We start from the raw sequence: 18,942 nt of genomic DNA, 5'->3' as shown, positions 1-18,942 counted from the left end.
AAAAATTAAATTTTAATTAATAAAAAAATAAAATATAATTATAATAAAATTAAAACTAAAAAGTATTAACTCCTTAATTTATCTTGCTATTTTAAAATTAATTAATTAATTAAATAATCATTTTTTAAAAATTTAATTAAAATCTCTTTCAATAAATTTTAGCAGGTTATCACTATTATATAAAAGTTGACGGAAACTATTTAGTATACTCTTAAAAATATAGACACTAATTAATTAATTTCATTCATAATAAGTGGTAATTTTGTTATTTTAAAAAAATTAAGAAAATATAATTTTTATTGAAATCAGACGGAACCGGTTCGGTTCAAACCCGGCTGGCTGCGGCTATACGAGGCCCACATCTGGTGCAGCTTTAGTCCATTTTCCAACTCCCAGTTCTGGTCGAGGAGAGGACCAGCTTCACCAATCCTTCCTTCTTCTCAAAACCTCGAGTCCATTACTCTTGCTTCGTCGATCAAATGCACTACATATAAACAGCTGGTTTGCACTCGCTCAACCTCAAATGGCAGGTAGTAGCCGGAGCAGTGCTCGGAGCAGAATCAAGTCCACCACAGATAGCGGTGACGACGGTGCTCTCCGTAGTACGAAACCTAACTTCAAAAAGAGGAGAAATAGAAGTGAGGATCACAGTTTGATTCGAATCCTAAACGTTGATCTCAAAATCATTCTGGGCATTGGCGTGTGCTCCTTCTTGGTTATATTCTTCTTGATTAACAATCTCATGAAGCCTGTTGAACAAGCTCAAAGGCCTAGGGTTGTCACGCCCTTTCCTGCTCCGAAGCTCATGGACCTTCCTCAGGTAGCCTCACTTATTTAATTTGAATATTTCCTTTTCGTTACGCAAGTAGATCTTTCAATTTGACTAGAGCATGTATGTCTTGTAAGTTCCAAGGTGAGCACAAAGAGAGCCTGTACTGGGGAACATATCGCCCTCATGTTTATCTTGGAATTCGCGCTAGGTAATTCTGTTGTTACTCATTGAATTGTTTCGTTTACCTGAATTTGCCTATTGATTATTATGGAATGTTTCTCATTCATCTTTTTTTCTTCTTGCTTTTTTTTTCCCTTTCTATTTGCTTGCCTTCTTATGGAAAGTTTTGCCTTTACTGGTTTGCAGGGCACCTCGGTCTTTGGTCGCTGGTTTAATGTGGATTGGCTTAAAGGATGGAAGGTATTTTATGAGACATGTGTGCCAAGACTCTGATGAGCTAAGCACTTATGGCTGGACACAACATAATGGTCGTGATTTTGGGCATCAAGTGCTTGTTGATCACGGCTTGAGGTTGGAAACCAGTTTCTTGAAATCCAAAAGTGAAGGCAGTGGCTATGGAGGAGATTGGGCAGTTCGAATTGATGCCCAAAGTGAGAAGTAAAGAGCTTCACCTGCTATCTGAATTGTTCCTCCCACATTTGTATCGTGCTTCTTTTGTGCACCCACACTGAACATAATTTGCATAAAAACAGGGCGATTTCAATGAATTGAGCATTTGGATTTCATAAAATGATTTATTGTCCTCACTGGAAACTTGCAGATCTGACTGGAATGATGAAATGCAGCAAAAAGGGCATTTGTTTTTCTATTTGGCTAATGAAGATGGAAGTCCTCTAAGTTTGAGAAAGGATGACATAGACATACATGAGAATTCTCTTCTGGCATCAGGTTCACGTTCAGACATTGGAGATTGGCAGCTACATCTAGAATCTAAGGTAATCCAGTGACTGATTGTCATGGTGAAAAGGCTAACTTCTCTATCCTACAGCAAAAATGGGGGTGGCTAAATTCATAAAACACCGATGTTTCTATATTCCAGTCAAGTAACTTTTCATGCCAAATATAGCCAATCACATATGCCTCACCATTGTAACTTCAAAATCATACATTTCATCACTGTCTAACATGTTGGGGGAGACTGGGTAGGTTAGTTATATCAGAAATTTGTGAAGTGCTCAATGCTCATGTAGTGAATTATTTATAATCACAGGTTTCTAAATCTTCACTTCCTCATTTAAAATTCTGCTAGTTTTATTATTCTTTGAAACATAAATTTGTAGCAGTTTATGTGTTCAAGAATTAGTTATTAGGTTGTCATCTGGAATTTGTGTTCTAAATGTCACGTCCTTAAAATAAATTATCTTCTTTCTTCTACCTTCTTGTGACTTTTGTTAATATTCCATCCTCCAATGCTGATTTGTTTTATAGGATGTTTTGGAGATCCACTATTCTGGCTTCAGGACACCTCATATTCACAATTTGTCTGATCTTGTCCAGCAGAATCTTGGGGACCAAGTATCTTACCTGTTATCTCTGTTGATTTCAAATGCATTGATGTGTGTATTTTGCTAGGTGCATCTTCTAAGTTTCTTCTTCTTCATTTTCCTATTTGCTTGTGTGCATCTTACCAGGCAAGAAAGTTAGGCCTACTGCTGCTATCTGACTCATCTGAAGATTCTTCAAATATCTTAGTTTTTCAGGTATATGGCCATGACGCTACTCATTCTAAAATGCATGCAGTTTTTCTTTAATAAGTCAGCTTATTCTTTTTCATCTTTGATATTCTATATCATCTCTGAAGTTCATGGTCTCATGCAGCTTTCTGCTGGGATTCCATTCAAAACAGATATTGCTTTTGTGTCTGGAACTGGACTAAAAGATTCAAGAGTAAAAGAACGTGTAAACAGCCTGACAGGTTTTCTCCAATATCTATTTCATCTCAATAATTAATGTGTCTGCTTATTTATTATCTTAAAATATTTTTCAGTTAATTATGTTCTACCACCTCTTATACATTGCTCTATGTCCCTAATCAGCTGTACAATCAAAATTAGATACAGTCTTCTGCTGCCATCCTCTCCATTTGAGTGTTGCTGAGTTTTTTATTGTTTTAACTTCAATGAAAAAAAGTGAAATTTTAATCTAAGGCACGAATAACCTAAATATGGATGACTCTTACATGATATGGGCAGGATTTTATACAACATATATGCATGAGAGCAGCTCACTTGTGTCTTCTGTGTGCTCTCAAGAAGGCTTACCTTGCATGTTTTCAACTTTTCACTTTATACTGGGTGTTTAAATATGTATTTTTTGTAGCCCTTTGCTTTTTTTTATTATTTCCAGTATTCCAGGTTTCAAATTGCTTTTTTTATTATTTCCAGTATTCCAGGTTTCAAATTTGTTGTCAGACCCACATTTCTTCCATTTTTGACATTTTGGAAGGTTCAAATTTCAGTATAAATCAGTTTTGTAATTTTGTCTATGGCTGATTAGATTTCTGGTATCCATCTTTTTTTTTTCCTTTGGGTTTCTGTTGACTCAAGTGAAACTCTATTGACTGGCTTCCAAGAAATGAAATTCTTGTATTTTACCTTCCTCAAAGTTCTTTGTGCTGTATAATTTCCAGGCACCTTACTGACAAATCAATTGCTAGGGAAGCAATCAGAATTTGATGCCAAGTTCGACCGGTGCTTTAATATTGCTGGCAAGGTATTAACCTTTGAAATATGTGTTATTCACTTATTCTACTGTAAATATGTATGTTGGACAGCCCTTGTGCACCTTACAGCCACTCATAGTCACATCAATTGTACTATTTCAATTTTAAGTATATTCAAAATGATGAATGTAGTAGCAAAGGTTTAATCTGGCACCATCATTTAATATATGTTAATTAAGTACAAGTACTCAGCATGCCTGATCAGAACTCTCCAAGTCTCTTTTTTTACTCTTTTACGGGAGCCTTTCCCACATCCTGTAAATTGTGTTATGTCAGTAACCTATTTATGTTTTTTTCTTTGGTGGAAATGCAACTTTTAAAATCATGTTGACTTTCCTAATGCACTGTCTGTTTGCTGACCTTTGCAATTTCTTGCAAATTTGTTATCCATATTTATGGCATCTTCACAGGAAAATTTAGGAGATGCAGTTGTGGCATGAAATGATACCTTGGTAACTTAAAAGTACCAAATTTTTATTGGAAGCTCAATTAGATTGGTGACTGTTTCTTGCAAATATGTTGTCCATTTACCATTTCTTTTGTTTGCTTTTGTGCCAAAGTACAAGTACCCCAACATTTTGGCTTAAAAAAATACTGACGTTTCGTTAATATTTGTTCAGCTTGATTCTGAATCCAGAATTGTTGGTAAGGTTGCTGTTGCCAATATGTTGGGGGGCATTGGCTACTTTTATGGTCAATCAAAGATAGCATATGCTAGAAATTCTAATGTAAGTTGCATGTTTTATTTTACTGCAATCTAGGATCTGTAAAGTGATCATCTTATTGGCATGTGAATATTTCAACCAGTATTCTTCCTTGGTAGCTTTAAATAACCAAGTGATGTCCCATGGTGAATTCATTTTATGCTGTGGATTCTTGGCAAATTGTTGGCTATTCCTTCACAAAATTCACTTGATTGACCACAATAAACCAACTGGGGAGGATGACAAGAGTGAACTGTGAACCTGAATAAGCTGTTTGGGGGAGGGGGGAGAGCAGAGGGAGAGAGAGATTATTGGTCTCTGTTTTCATGAAGAAGATAAGGAAAATAGAAGTAAAAATGTAAGAAGAAAACTGTTGCAATATATGTGAGACAGAGAGAAGAAAGGAGCGCACGGGTCACAAAATGAGAATTTGTATGTTGCCTTTCTCAGTGATCCCCTTCTTTAGAGATGATTTACCTGGTTCAGCTATTTAATATAAATATAGAAAATTAAACCCCCATGGATTTAACTTTTTTCATGTCGGATGTGCTGTTCTCTCCTTTCACAGTCTAGCAAAAATCCTTTAATTTGCACCTACCAGTAATCAATTTGAACATCTGACAAAGTCATACAGTGATTAATATTTCATTGCAGCATAAAAATCATGATAATTTTATCAAATATTGGCCAGCTGAGCTTTACACAGCAGTTCCAAGTCGACCCTTCTTTCCGAGGGGGTTTCTATGGGATGAAGGTTTTCATCAACTGTTGATCTGGTTAGTCACCTTTATTCCATTATCCTCTTGAAGCAAATTTAAGACTTCAGTTGCTCACTTTTTTGTGGAAGTAATAATGGGTTAAATGATTTTATTTTTGTTTTGGGTGGGGAATGATAAGGCGTTGGGATATTCACATATGCTTGGATATAGTTGGCCACTGGTTAGATTTAATGAATATTGATGGATGGATTCCTCGGGAACAAATATTGGGATCTGAATCTCTCAGGTACCATCAGTCAATTTAGTTATCAAGTACTTGATTGTAATTGATTTGAAGTTTATTCAGTGAGGGAAATAGATATCTGTTCATTAATGAAGTAATTGTGCATTCTTTTTTGGTGTAATTACAGCAAGGTTCCAGAAGAATTTGTTCTTCAGCATCCAAGTAATGGAAATCCTCCAACACTATTTTTGGTTATAAGAGGTAAGTGTTTTTTATAAGATTTTTACTTGACATATTTGGATTTTAATATCTTGATAGTACAACAGTATCAGACATTCATACTAGCAATAAAAATATAATCATGAAATTTCATTATCCACCTTTTCCCCTGGGAGGCCATGTCTTTTTCAGTTTGTATATCATCATGTTTAGCCATTAGTAAATACATTGATAGGGTGATGATGCCGGTTACTTTCTAGATCAATTAATGACCTGATGCAAGTTTCTTATGTTTAAAGGTTTTAGTCAACTAGTTGGTGCGAAATGAAAAGAAAATGGAAACTTTTACAAAAGAAGCCTATACAGTCATTAATCCAAATTGCTTGAGTTGAATAGGTTGAGATATCTCAGCTCCCCTTTAGTGGTTTATGGTGGGTTCTGGCCTTTCGTGTGAATTACAGACTTGTGATGCATTTATGTGTGTATCTTCCTAAAAGCTGGAAAAGGTATGAAAATGTATGGGAGGAGAGACCATTAACAGAAGTATGGAACCACCTCACTACACAAGTTCTTTCCTTCTACCTTATATGTGCTATATTTTTGGTTCAAGCCAGTTCCACCCTGCTTGTCTCATATGCTTCCTGATAATTATCAATTTACCATAGATTAAAGTGTTAGATGTTACTTTTTCTGGGTCACAGTATATATCTGGGTTAGAACATGCATCAAGATGATGTAAATCAGATCTAATGTTAAATTTTGTTGCTTCAGATCTACTTCATGGCATAGAGAAAAATAAGTTTACCTCTGATGAAAGCAATGAGATCATCTCCTTCCTAGAGCGGGCTTTTGTTCGTCTTGAAGCTTGGTTCCAGTGGTTCAATACTACCCAGTCAGGTATTCCACCCATCTTCTTTTAATTTGATTTGGTGGGGTGTCTGGCGGGTTTGGGTAGGGGTGTAAATGAGCCAAACCGTTCGTGAGCTATTCGAGGTTCGATTCGATAAAAGCTCGACTCGATTTGTAAATGAGCCAAGCTCGAGCTTAATTTTTAGGCTCGTTTAGTAAACGAGCCAAGCTTGAGCTCCATATTATTCGGCTCGTTAAGGCTCGTGAGCTCGACTCATTTCTGAGTTCATGAGCAGGCTCGCGAATAGGCTCGTGAACAGTCTCGTTAAGTAAACTGAAATTACTATCATAAGAGAAATAAGCTAAACCCTGCATATACTTTCATGAGCCAAATCTGAATTTTTTAAAATTCAGCTCTATATAGTTTAGTTATACTCTTAAACTTGCATATATTTAGATCATTAAGATTTAAAAACTCATCTTTATAAGTTTACATGCTAATTTATAGATATACTTATTTAACTAAAATTATTTTAGTTTTAAACTTATTAGTTTTAAACTAAAACTCATTATACATGTAAATAAATTAAATTACTCGTGAACTATTTTCGACTCAGCTCGATTCGTCTAAGCTCGTTTCCTAAACGAGCCAAGCTTGAACTTCTTAATACTCGGCTCGAGTTCGATATGAGTAAAGCTCGAATTCGGCATGAGTAAAGCTCGAATTCGGTTCGAGCTCGAAAAAATTTTAACAAACCAAGCTTGAGCTCTTCAAAGCTCGGCTCGGCTCGGTTCGTTTATACCCCTAGGTTTGGGGAGGGTATAGGCTATGAGTTGATGTTGTTCATAGACCAAGCAATTCTAGTTATACTGGAATATTTGAATACTGTTTTTCCTTTATTTGCATTGTAGTGGATCTCAAAATTCCTAAATAGGTATAACGGTTAGAAGTTTTTTGAAACTTAACCAACTGTATGGCTGAATAAAAAAAATGATTTTTGCATGCAACCAAATTAATTGAACTTAAGGCATTAAAGTGTTTTTGGATTTATTTTTCCTTGTGGGGAAAGAGAAGATACATGCCTTCATAAACGTTTTTGGATTTTTTGATTGGTGAGAAATAGAAGATAAAGATGCCCTCATCCTCCAAATCTTGGACAATTCTATTAGGCTGATGTTTGGACAAGCAAGACATTTTTTTATTTAACTACTGTTAGTATAATGTTTAAAAACAATTGTGATCCAGGGAAGGAGATTGGCAGTTATTTTTGGCATGGGAGGGACAACTCATCAACTCGTGAGCTAAACCCAAAGGTTGTGTTTTACAACATTTAGTTGTTGTCAAAGTCTTGGCACAAAATTTCCTTTGGAATTGGCATAAATAATTGATATTTACTTGTTTGCTAATAATTCTACAACGTTGTTCATCAATATAATTGGCTTTATGATGATTTTTTTAATATTTCAATTCCAATCAAATGACACGAAGTAGGATGATGTTATTTCTGGCATTTCCAGACACTTTCCTCTGGACTGGATGATTATCCCCGTGCTTCGCATCCAAGTGAAGAAGAACGTCACTTGGATCTTAGGTGTTGGATGCTTCTTGCTGCAAATTGCATGCATTCCATCACACAGCTGTTAAAGAAAGAATACAGGTCTGGGAAGGTATGCTAAAAACACCAAGTAGAAGAATAGCGTTGAAAGTACTAAAGATTTAGTACTTAAAAATTTGGTGCAATGCAGGATTATGGTTCAACAGCCAAGCTACTTTCAAATTTTGAAACGCTCAATCAGGTTTGTTACTTTTGCAATGCTCTAAGGAGATGCTTATAACTCCTTCCTTCCAATGCTGCATTTGCATCAAAATGCATTTGAACCTGCAAATAATGTAACAGTATCATTTTACGTCTAATAGATGCTTGATCTTTTACCAGATGCACCTAGATCCTGCATATGGAGCATATTTTGATTTTGGCAATCATACAGAAAAGGTACTTTGCTGTTTTACTACTGTTTTCCCCTGATATCAGTAATTTGATACTGCTTATTAGTTGGTTGGAGTTTCTAACTTTCTTCTGTGTATGATGTACTCCTCTTCTTATGTTGTTCCTCTATGTGGTCTATACGGATGTACCTTCCATATTTTTCAGTAGTTAGCCCCTGGACTATTTGCTAAGCCTACTATTACTGTTGTGAAGAGTTTCAAATTATAGGCCTAATATATTTGCATATCATTTTGTTGTAATAAGTAGAGAACTAGATGGACTTTTGTTATTCAATCACGATCTTTTGACCTGTTGGCTTTTTTTTTCTACTCAGAAACTCTAGTTAGCATAGCCTTTTGTTTTCTCTCTTTGACAACAACAAAAAAAAAAAGTGCATACCCTTTGTCTGTTCGCATGTAATTCACAAACTGATTTCTGAAACACTTATAGGTTCGATTGAGTTGGAAAGAGACAACTGTGGAGAACAGTTATGTAAAGCGAGAGCTTGTACGGGAAGTATTAGAAAAGCCAGAGTTAAGACTAGTTCCTCATGTTGGTTATGTCGGCCTTTTTCCATTCATGGAGAAGATCATTCCACCTGTGAGTTTCATGGAAACACTGTTTCTCCAGTTCTCTGATGTTTGTCTTACTATTTTTGTATGATGGACATATACCACTTGTTCTACATTTACTAGATTTTAATGAGCTTATTCTAGATTTTCACACGTATACCACTTCAATGTAGGATTCGTGGATTCTGGAAAAGCAGCTTGATCTCATTCTAAACAGGAGCATTTTATGGACTGACTATGGGCTCCGGTCTCTTGCTAAAACAAGGTTTCTATAGTCTAGCTTGCCTTGTGAATATTTGCTTAAGTTCTGCTTGGGAGGTTATATTTCTCATACATGTATCTATTCCTCAGTTCCCTGTACATGAAACGCAACACAGAGCACGACCCACCTTATTGGAGAGGCCCAATTTGGATGAACATGAATTACAGGATTCTTTCTGCACTCTTCCACTATTCCAAAGGTATCAACCAACAGTTTTTCCCCACACTCATAAGAAAATTCCTTAAAGCTCAGCCTAGTTTTTTCTTGTTGAACTCTTGCAGAAGATGGACCATACAGAGATAAGGCCAGGGCGATCTATGACGAGTTGAGGGGCAACCTGATTAGGTGAAGTTGACATTTAACCCTCTGTGGCAAATAGTTGCAGTTGTAGACTTATTATTACATAAACAAGCCCATCTGCAACTGTAAACTCTATTAATTTTGTTGTTTTGGTACAGAAATGTGGTTCAGAATTACCACCAAACTGGGTTTTTATGGGAACAGTATGACCAGAAGAAGGGTAAAGGAAAGGGTGCACGCCTGTTTACTGGTTGGACATCACTTGTGCTATTAATCATGGCAGAGGCTTATAGCTGAGCTAACATTTTCTTTTCCTTCTTTTTTGTTTTTACTTCTATATATATAAAAAAAAAGGAGGTTTATTTAAGAGAGAGATTACATACAAAGCTATGCTCAGAGGAACTTGTGTACTGATTAGATGTTGTGATTTCATGTTTCGACCAATTTTGGCTATTAACAAGGTGAATAATAGACCGGGGAAACCGGAACTGTTTTTACCTAAATCTGATTAATTTTTAGGGCAAATATGTAGAATTCACATGCAAAATAGGCAAAATATGATCAGAGGACACTGAAGGAGAAATGCAATTTACCAGGGGATACAGGCACTATTCTGGCATACAGTAATTTCCTGTCGGTCAAAGTTATCCCAACATAGCAGCCATGTCTGAGTTCAAAAAAGTCACGCTCATCTCACTAGCCATTGCAGATCTTTATACATTTAAAGGTGGGCTCCCATAAAACAGTGCAAACAACAAAACCGCTATTCGCCCGATGCAAGAAACAAGCGAGTTCATTTGCATAATTAGATCAATCTCAAAATTTCAAAGCGTCAAAAAGAACCAGACAAATGTAGCAAAGTGCTCCTTTATGCCTCATCTGGCTAATTCACATCTTCTGCCATCTCCGTGTCCTCTGCCATTATAATTTCCATGTCTCTCATATCTCGCTTCAATACATTGCCAAGCCTAGCAATGGCTTCTGTCTGTTGTTGTAAAACCTGCCCAACAAAGCAGTCATTAATCACCTATCAACTATAATTTCCATGAAATAACGTAAAACAATTGCATTCCTCCAGTAATGTTGCTTTCCAATATGGGATTTAGAAGAATGATGTAACATCTTTCGCTAAATGAATTATTGATTACTAACCAGTTGGCTCAGTTCACACGATATTATACATAGTGATGTAAAATATCTCAATGAGCTCTAAAAAATTCTAATTATTGATAAACAACAAATGACGTCACATCAATAACTTAAAATGTGCCTAATTCTTACCTCCTGCATGTCAGCTAGACTCTGATCATGTATTTTGGTTGATCCTGGAAGATAAATAGAACCGCCAGCTCCAATGGCATTTGCTTGAACGCGTGATATGGTGAGTAGGTTCTGAACCCGTCTAGAAAGTTCAGCTCCAGATCCTTTCAACTGAATATGATTCTACTTGTTAACACCATCTCTCACTGCAGCAAGTGAAGAAGAAAAGCACAGAGCGGGCACAGAGGAAGAAGACACCCACCTGTCTGGTTATCGCAGCCAACTTCTCAGCCAATTCAGCTTCTCCTTTCATTAAGGGCATTCGGTGACCCTTACCTTCCAAGGCCTCCATTATTCTCATTATCTTCAAGCATACAGGGGAATGTGTCAATACTTAAAAGGAACTAAATTCACAAATTGCTGACACAAGACATCTGTGTGTTGACAGTGTAGGACCCAGAATTGTGACAAAAATGACAATTGGCAATAACATATAAACAGATTCTAAATACTTTTAACGACAGTGGATAGTGCCACCAACCACATAAAAGGTAAGAAGTATCCTTTGATGCCCACAGTTCCACAAAATTTTCAATTTGTACCTATACTTTCAATTGGACCAATTTAAACCTTGTAATTTCATCATTGGTGCTATGTTAAATTTTCTACTGATTTGAGATGCATAAAATATATAAAGGTTCATATATGTAAATGATACAGGATTTTTGCAAGATGAAGTTTGAGAAAACAACTTGCATCTTACACAAAATAATGTGTTGTGTGCATTGCTTGCTCCTAGGTGGCAGGTAAAAACACTTATTTTCTCCATATTGCCTTTCCCTTTCATGCATGTTTTTCCATGAACATTTTCTTGACTATAGTACATTGCTTCAGAAATAGAGGTTTTTGGATTGAAAACTCAAGCTTGAAAAGTGTTGAATGGAACTAAAAAACTCAGAATTCAACATGCATCTTTCGGTATAGCATAAACGCAACCAAAGAATGGCAAAGGATTCTAAAACCATGATTCATCTATTTCACTTCACATCACTGAAACATAACAGACTACACAGCACTCTAAAATGTCAAATGCAATGGTTACCACCATTCTATCCATTCACAGTGGTTTTCCATAATAAGGGCATATATCATTCTCACCCTTAAAAGACGTCTTTGAAGACTCTGCTCTTTTTGTCTCATTCTTTGGATCCAGGGAAGAGTCTCAGCTTGAAAATGCCTTTGAAGCTGCAAAGTACTTGCACATGAAAAGCATATTCAAAAACAAGGATGTGCTAAGGAAGGAACCATGAGGATAAACAAAAAGATACCATCTTCACATTGCTTTGGGTCATTCTCAATCGCTCAGCATCTGAAACAATAACTTCATCTTGGAGCTGCATTAATTCAACTTTACAGTGTCAAGATGTTCACTCACAAGAGTCTCCAAGCAAATATGATGACAAGAAATGCTTAAAGCATAAACCTTATGCGTAAAGAGCTAAAACATATTTCAATTTGTTACTTCTTATACAATTGCAGACCACAGAAAAAACCAGCAGCATGGCCAATTCAGCCTGAATAAAGCAGAACCTTTCAGTTCATTTATTCTCCATTTAAATAAATTTCAACTTCTTGATATATGACCTTGACCTAGAATTCAACAGTCCTAAAAGTCTTCATTTTATTCCCATGGTACTTGACAGGTACATAAGTTTTGCTGCTTTAGCTATTCTTCAACTGATAATTTGCCTTTGTAGTTGACTAGCTACCTAAACTTTTATACTTATCATTGAAGTTCATAGAAAATCTTTCACACATAGTCTCACACTCTCCCTAATCCATGAACCATATGAAATAGAGATAACGTGAAGCAGGCAAATCCTTCACAGTTATCTTCTTCTATGCACATAGAGCCAGCTTGCATGTTTATATTTCAACTCCTTATGTGCCATATCAAGTACAATATTTTTATTACGGATTCAGTGTATAGCAGGTGAAAGAAAATTGAAATTTGCAGCTTTAAAGTTCTAGCTCACATAAACTTACTCCAACTTTCAGCTGGAAGCCTTAAAATGAAATTTACGCAATGGAGAAATAAGAACATTATGACGTTTACAACAGAAAACTTGGCATTCTACAAGCTCACAAGATCATGTTTCTTTTAACAGTAACTACTCTAACCCATTTACTTAAAATTACACTCATGCCTTAATTTAACAAGCACTACCTTAAGCCGGTGAGACAGGTCTTTGAAACCTTGAACAAGCTGGGGCCATAATCGTTCTCGATCTGAACTCTCCATACCCTCTAGCTTTGCCATAGCCTCTGCCCACATTATCTAGAATGCACTATTCTCCAAACTTAGCCACGCACAAGCTTAAGAGGATAGCATTGCATGATTTCCATAAAAAACAGTAACAAAAATAAAGAACAATGAAAAGAAGAAACTCACATCTGATACACCAGCAGGCTTCACCCTATGCTGTGGATCAGTTACGCTAAACAACAAATACTGCAAAATTAAAACAAAATATCAACATCTAAACCCTAATTCTACTCTGTTAATCTGAAAAACATACACATATAATAAATTTCAATTTTAAAAACGTTGATTTATTAGAACTAAGAAAAGAAAATAGCAAAGAATTGTAAACCGAGTTAGCCTTCTTTCCCCGCCTCGCATTGTCAGCAACCAAAGTACTGATGAAATGGAAGAAAAGAGACGAGAAAAGTGACTAGAACCTTAAACGCATACTTAGGGTTCCCTGGCTCCTCCTTGTAAGCATCCACAATCGCCTATAAAAGTAGAAAACAAAAATCAGAAACTGAACCGCAAGCACAAAGACCAAGGATTTTAGTCACCAGAAGAAAAAGAAAAAGGAAAACAAAAACAAAACCTGAATATCACGATCAGCGAGCGAAAAAGGAAGCGGAGCCACAGGGGCCATCTGAGTAGTCAGTTGAGCATTAGGGAAGGGCGTCGCCTGAGAAGCAGCATATGGAGTCTGAAATCCTAAACCAGTAGAAGGCTGCAGAAAAAACGGAGTCTGCTGTTGCTGTTGCGTTTGAGACGAAAATGGGGTGGAGAAAAGGGAGGAACCGAAGCCAGCGGCAAAAGACGGTGTAGATGGAGTTCCAAAGGCCGGAGTCGAAGACGGAGTACCAAATGCCGGAGTCGAAGAGGGCGCGCCAAAGGCTGGGGTGGAGGATGGGGTGCCAAACGCAGGCATAGAAGATGGAGTGCCAAAAGCTGGGGTAGAGGTTGGGGTGCCAAATGCCGGGGTAGCGGATGGAGTGCCAAAGGCAGGCATAGAGGATGGCGTGCCAAAGGCTGGAGAAGCTTGAGCACCGAACATTGTATGCGATTAGAGGAAAATGAACTAGCAAATATAGATCTCTACAGCTTTCAAGAATATGAAGCCATGAATTGTGGCTTTTGTGGTTTTAGTAGCGTGTTTGCAGCTCTGTTGTTCGATCTTTTGCCGCTAAGAGAGGTAGAGGATTTATCTTTTACTAGGGCCGTCGAGCGCGGGCGCTTCAAGGGAAAGTACTTTCAGCGCTTAATAGAGAGCTGGTGTGTGACTGTTTCCTGGACCTTTTGGTGTTAAAAGTTATTTTTAAAATTTTAATGACGCTGTTATATAAAAAATTATTGATATTGTCTAATTTTTAATATCACGATCAAATAGTAAAATATAAATAATTTTTAAAAAAATATTATTATTTTACATAAATAAATAGTGTCTAATTATTAATTCTTTTATAAAACATAAGAAATTGAAATTGAAATTAAAATAAAAATTTCTTAAAATTTAATTTAATACATATATTCGAGTGCAGTCGAAGTATTAATTTTAAATATTAATTTCAATAATTGAGAATAAAGAATAATATTGATTAATAAATCAACCTTAACATTAATTAGTATATAACATAGTTGAGAGGCAAAGAAGAATGTAGCAAGAGATTCATAGCAAATAGATTGCTCAATCATAACAACAAATGAAACTGAAATCAAGTCGGTCGAGTGCAAACCAACCAAAAGCAGAGACATCTAACAGATACAAAGCTATCCAATAAATGTACAGATACTTTCTAGACTCGGTAATAAGATCTTGAAGTCTCAGACAACGCCCATTTCATGCCTTGATGGTCACACTGCACAAGCACAGCCCAGATGGCTTTATTTCAGAAGTCTGCCACTCTGAACCTGGGGAAGCATTAGGATCATACAAGAGAGTTCGATAACCTGGTGCTTCCTCTAGTGAAAACAATAGAAGTTTCCCGTCGAGTATTCCGAACCGAAAACCAATACTTGAGCTGCCTGTCAATGGAACAGGAACCATTTTCCAGGAATTGTCCTCTGGATTGAATATTGCTAGTTTCCGCTGATTCTTCCACTCCATACAGAAGAGCTTTTTTTCCAGCACAGCATGAGCAGTGACCATGACACAACCGTTCTTGATCTCACACCATGAATGTCTCTCTGGGTCGTACACATCAACACATTTTGAATTACCAATAGTGAAGCTTGACCGTCCTCCCATGATATAAAGCTTCCCCTCAAGGCCACAAGCGAAACAGCCCCACCTTGGGCGGCGAAGACTCTCTATCAGGGTCCATTTTTCAGAGTCAGGATCATACATCTCCACACTTGAGAGACTATCGCCATCTTTTCCATAGCCCCCAACAGCATAGACTTTGCCATTAACCTCTGCACATGCAAAATCGAAGCGTGCAACATTCATGCTTGATAATTTGCTCCAACTGCAATTACAGAGGCCACATTGCATAACGAGTAAGAATCTGAAGAATCCAAAAATAGCACTCAAATAATTGGACAATGAGGCCAGATCAAACCCTACTTAGGAATAAACCAGCAATAATTATTTTATTGTTCTAAAATGAGTTCCAAAAGACAAACAACATAGTGGAGGTTGTCATTCTTAGCTATACAAAGAATGGGTTCTCTAAAATTGTAATTTGCAAATCATGCTACTGACAAGCCGGTTAAACAAGTTGCAAAAATGTATCTAAAATTGAATGAAGTCACCATCTTGGTGTTGATCTATAAGGAGAATAAGGTTTTTGACACATCTATAAAGAAGTAACGATTCACAATTCCAGGCTCCACACCAGCAACTAGAAAATAACAATTTCCACGAGGCCTACCTATATATAAACTTACAAGGAAAAATATATAAACTTAGCAAAGAAAAAGCTGGAAAGTGAAAAACACACACACAAGCAGAGACAGAAAGTACCATGTTCTTATGGAAAACATACCTACTGAGGCAAGAATCATATTCATAAACATCTGCAGAGGCAGAGCCAGTCCCATCGATAACTGAATAACCAGCCATGACAAAGAGCTTTCCATTCAGAACAACTACCCCAAAGCCAGCTTTCATAGGACCAGGCATTGGTGGAAGAAGCTGACACCGGTTTCCCAAGCAATCCATAACCTCCCAGTGGCTCTCCTTTCCTTGAGAATCCATAGTTAGGACAAATAGCCACTCCTCAAGCAACCCAGCCAATTTTCGCACAACAAGGAATTCTTTGCTTTTAATAACAGATCTCCATTTCTTGCAGACAGCTCCCATAGCTGGGAAATAGGGACGAGGAACGAGTGCAAGGCAATATTTTGCCACATCATCAGGCAGCCCAGGTAGAATGGGGCAGTCAATATCATCAGCAACTGCCGAAGCTAATAGAAGGTTGCTCTTCGAATAAGTTGACTTATCTTGGGTGAACGAAGTGGAGAAAGACATATTTGTCTCTGTCAGTCTCCTCTTTCCACTCTCAAAACTCAGCATTTTCAGGAAACCAAGAGAGATGTAGATGATTATTGTATCCAATCTACTATATCTCCCTAGAATGTAACACTACTTAGAAATGACAGATGTTCAATTAAAGAAACTCATGATAACTATCACCTATAGAAATTCTACAAGACCAAGGCATAAAAGGTGTTGCAGAACGAATTTCTTGAGCAGTAAATGCTGAGGATTTTCTGTGTCTTGTCCAGTCTGATTCATATTCCATACCAGAAATCCTGCTCTTATAGCTCCTGTTCCTTAAGCCTCTAAAATAGTCACTTGCTCCACACATTGCCCAAATTTCTATGCATAATAATACTAATTAACATAAATGCTAAAATAACCAATATTTATCCATCAAAAGAATAATACAACACTCCCCTCTAAAACAAGCACATACCAGTCAAGGCCATAGAACTGAGCAAGTCTCAGCCGCCAATGACTTCCATCTTTATTGGACTTGTATGTATCTACCTGCATAGTAATATGATAGAAACATAAATTAATATTAGAATTATCAATCAGGAACTTCAAAGACTAAAAGATAATCAAGATCTTGACAGCAGCAAGAGCAATTTTATTTGTTAATTCACTTTTGAGGAGGATAAAGAGTACGCCCAGATTTGGCAATAGTTTCTACTAGGCAGTACATGAAGGATCCATGGAATTTTCCAATGGAAAAGCAACTCAAATAACCAAAAAGCAACATATACAACAATAGCAGTACTTAATTCTGTGCACCATTTTCATACCCATAACAAAAAGGAACAACGTCACTTCAAAAGTTAAATAAATGAAATGGACACAACCGCACCCTCTCCTTTATTTATTAAAAAAATTGCCGCACTTTCACGAAACTATCGAAAGAATAAATCTCGAGTTCACCTACCCTAACCACCAAATATCCTTTCACACAACAGGAAGGCTAGATACGTCTAAGTCCACCCTGCCATTATTCCTCACCAGAAGAGAGAGAGCCCGCTGAAGAAATTGAGTCCCTCATAAGAAAATAACTTTGAATGAATAATTTAATTTAAAAAAAAAAAAAAAAACCCTTGTCCAAAACCTACAAAGAAGATGCTCAGGTGACCCAGAATTAAAACCAATAAACAATTGACCAAATACAATAATGAAATTTTACAAGTAAAAGATCCATATCAGATCATTAAAAGAGACAGATCTTGTACAGGATACATATAAAAAACAATACAAGGCAATCAAAGAATCTAAATTCTAAACCATGAGAATAACAGATGGACCATCCAAGCAAACCAGAAGGAACCCAATCGAATATAACCGAAACAGCTTTGAGAAATGCAAATAACAGAAAACCATAACAAATTTGATATTGGAGAATAAACCCACCAACAGAATAATTCCCAGTAACTAAAAAAACCATAAGAAAAAATAAATCGCGATTCATATGCTAATAATATAACAAAAGGTGAAAATGACGCAAAAATTCATCATATTACCTTCATAACTTAGACGAAACAACAGAAGAAAGAGGGAAAAAAACTAGACAAAAGCAAAAAAAGAAAAAAAAAAAAGCTTAAAACTGCAAGAAGAGGAGTTACTAAAGCGCAAGAAAATTACAAAGATGATCCAGGACGAAACTAAGAAAGAAATGCTGATAAGATCAAGCTTGATATTAAGAAAGAAATCTGCCAAACTGAGTAATAGAGAACAGAGAGGAAGGGAGAAAGAGGTTTTACCTGAAAAAGGAAAATGGAATTAGCCAGAAGAGAAATGTTTCAGGCAGATATAAATTAGTGTAAGAGAAGCGTGAAACGAGGAATATAGATAGAGAGCTAAATTTGGAAGTGTTTGGGATAAAATCGACAGAGAGAAACCACGTCAGGATCAGATTTCCTCGACACGGTCACGAACCAAAGAGATAGACAACGTTGTCGAAGTTGCGTTTTGTAGGCAAACGGATGAATTTCTCTATCCTTTTTTTTATTTTGTAATTTTTTTTTTCTTTGATGAAAATTAGAACTATTGGGATATGATCTGGTACATGCGTTGTGTTATATAACCACTCTACTTCTTAGGTTCTAACTTCTAAGATTTTCATAAAATCAACGAAAATGGAAAATTGAAAATTGAAAATTGAAAAATTTTCTTGTCTCATGGAAATTTTGGTGTAAAAATGCTAATTTAATTATTAATTCAGTTGCTAAAGTTAATATTTTAATTATTAACATTGAGATCTGCAGTGTGAAATATATATAATCTCATAATCTAGACAGAAATTGGATATAGACCGTTGATGTCCATGCCAACAAATAAGATGCGTGAACCCAGCACTTACTTTCATTCTTTATCTAAATTTCATTTAATATTTTTTTTTCTTTTATATTTAAATGGTTACTTTTTTCACTTTTTTATTTCTTTAATGTTTTGTAATGTGCTTTTCAACAATTTTAACTTTATATTATTTTCTAGATGAATATGTATTTACATTAAAACTCTATTTATTTCAAAAAAAAAATATTTTGTCAAAAAAAAA

General features: G+C 36.2%; 3 protein-coding genes across 6 annotated transcripts; 1 reads left to right on the top strand and 2 right to left on the bottom strand.

Moving 5' to 3' along the window:
• Positions 1-377: 377 nt before the first annotated feature.
• On the top strand, positions 378-9,854 carry LOC110629359 (mannosyl-oligosaccharide glucosidase GCS1). 2 transcript variants are annotated; one of them, XM_021776286.2, is made up of 22 exons: positions 378-820; positions 907-980; positions 1,139-1,390; positions 1,554-1,728; positions 2,222-2,308; positions 2,425-2,493; positions 2,612-2,708; positions 3,423-3,505; positions 4,136-4,243; positions 4,874-4,995; positions 5,117-5,224; positions 5,349-5,422; positions 6,152-6,277; positions 7,476-7,543; positions 7,748-7,897; positions 7,976-8,026; positions 8,167-8,223; positions 8,668-8,817; positions 8,963-9,054; positions 9,141-9,250; positions 9,333-9,396; positions 9,510-9,854. In XM_021776286.2, exons 1-22 carry the CDS (start codon positions 524-526, stop codon positions 9,646-9,648), a joined length of 2,553 nt encoding a protein of 850 aa, XP_021631978.1. In that variant the 5' UTR covers positions 378-523; the 3' UTR covers positions 9,649-9,854. The 2 variants fall into 2 exon arrangements, with proteins under 2 accessions (XP_021631978.1, XP_043805377.1); XM_043949442.1 differs by lacking the exon at positions 4,136-4,243.
• A 55-nt stretch (positions 9,855-9,909) lies between these two features.
• On the bottom strand, positions 9,910-14,194 carry LOC110629360 (nuclear pore complex protein NUP54). Its single transcript, XM_021776287.2, has 9 exons — positions 13,509-14,194; positions 13,354-13,407; positions 13,064-13,123; positions 12,839-12,949; positions 11,940-12,005; positions 11,770-11,856; positions 10,874-10,975; positions 10,633-10,782; positions 9,910-10,351 (listed from the first exon to the last, which is right to left on the bottom strand). The coding sequence occupies exons 1-9, from the start codon at positions 13,965-13,967 to the stop codon at positions 10,235-10,237; spliced, it is 1,206 nt and encodes a 401-aa protein (XP_021631979.1). The 5' UTR covers positions 13,968-14,194; the 3' UTR covers positions 9,910-10,234.
• Positions 14,195-14,485: 291 nt separating this feature from the next.
• On the bottom strand, positions 14,486-18,431 carry LOC110630013 (F-box/kelch-repeat protein At1g67480). 3 transcript variants are annotated; one of them, XM_021777301.2, is made up of 5 exons: positions 18,146-18,430; positions 17,320-17,411; positions 16,831-16,904; positions 15,898-16,733; positions 14,486-15,378 (listed from the first exon to the last, which is right to left on the bottom strand). In XM_021777301.2, the coding sequence occupies exons 4-5, from the start codon at positions 16,425-16,427 to the stop codon at positions 14,751-14,753; spliced, it is 1,158 nt and encodes a 385-aa protein (XP_021632993.1). In that variant the 5' UTR covers positions 16,428-16,733; positions 16,831-16,904; positions 17,320-17,411; positions 18,146-18,430; the 3' UTR covers positions 14,486-14,750. The 3 variants fall into 3 exon arrangements, with proteins under 3 accessions (XP_021632993.1, XP_043805775.1, XP_021632992.1); XM_043949840.1 differs by having other exon boundaries at positions 15,898-16,904; positions 18,146-18,431; XM_021777300.2 differs by lacking the exon at positions 17,320-17,411.
• Between the last annotated feature and the right edge of the window lie 511 nt (positions 18,432-18,942).

Source organism: Manihot esculenta, chromosome 13, assembly GCF_001659605.2.
Source record: "Manihot esculenta cultivar AM560-2 chromosome 13, M.esculenta_v8, whole genome shotgun sequence".
NCBI lineage: Eukaryota > Viridiplantae > Streptophyta > Magnoliopsida > Malpighiales > Euphorbiaceae > Manihot > Manihot esculenta.
Note: the sequence above shows the minus strand (reverse complement) of the source record. Positions and strands in the feature narration are given on the sequence as shown.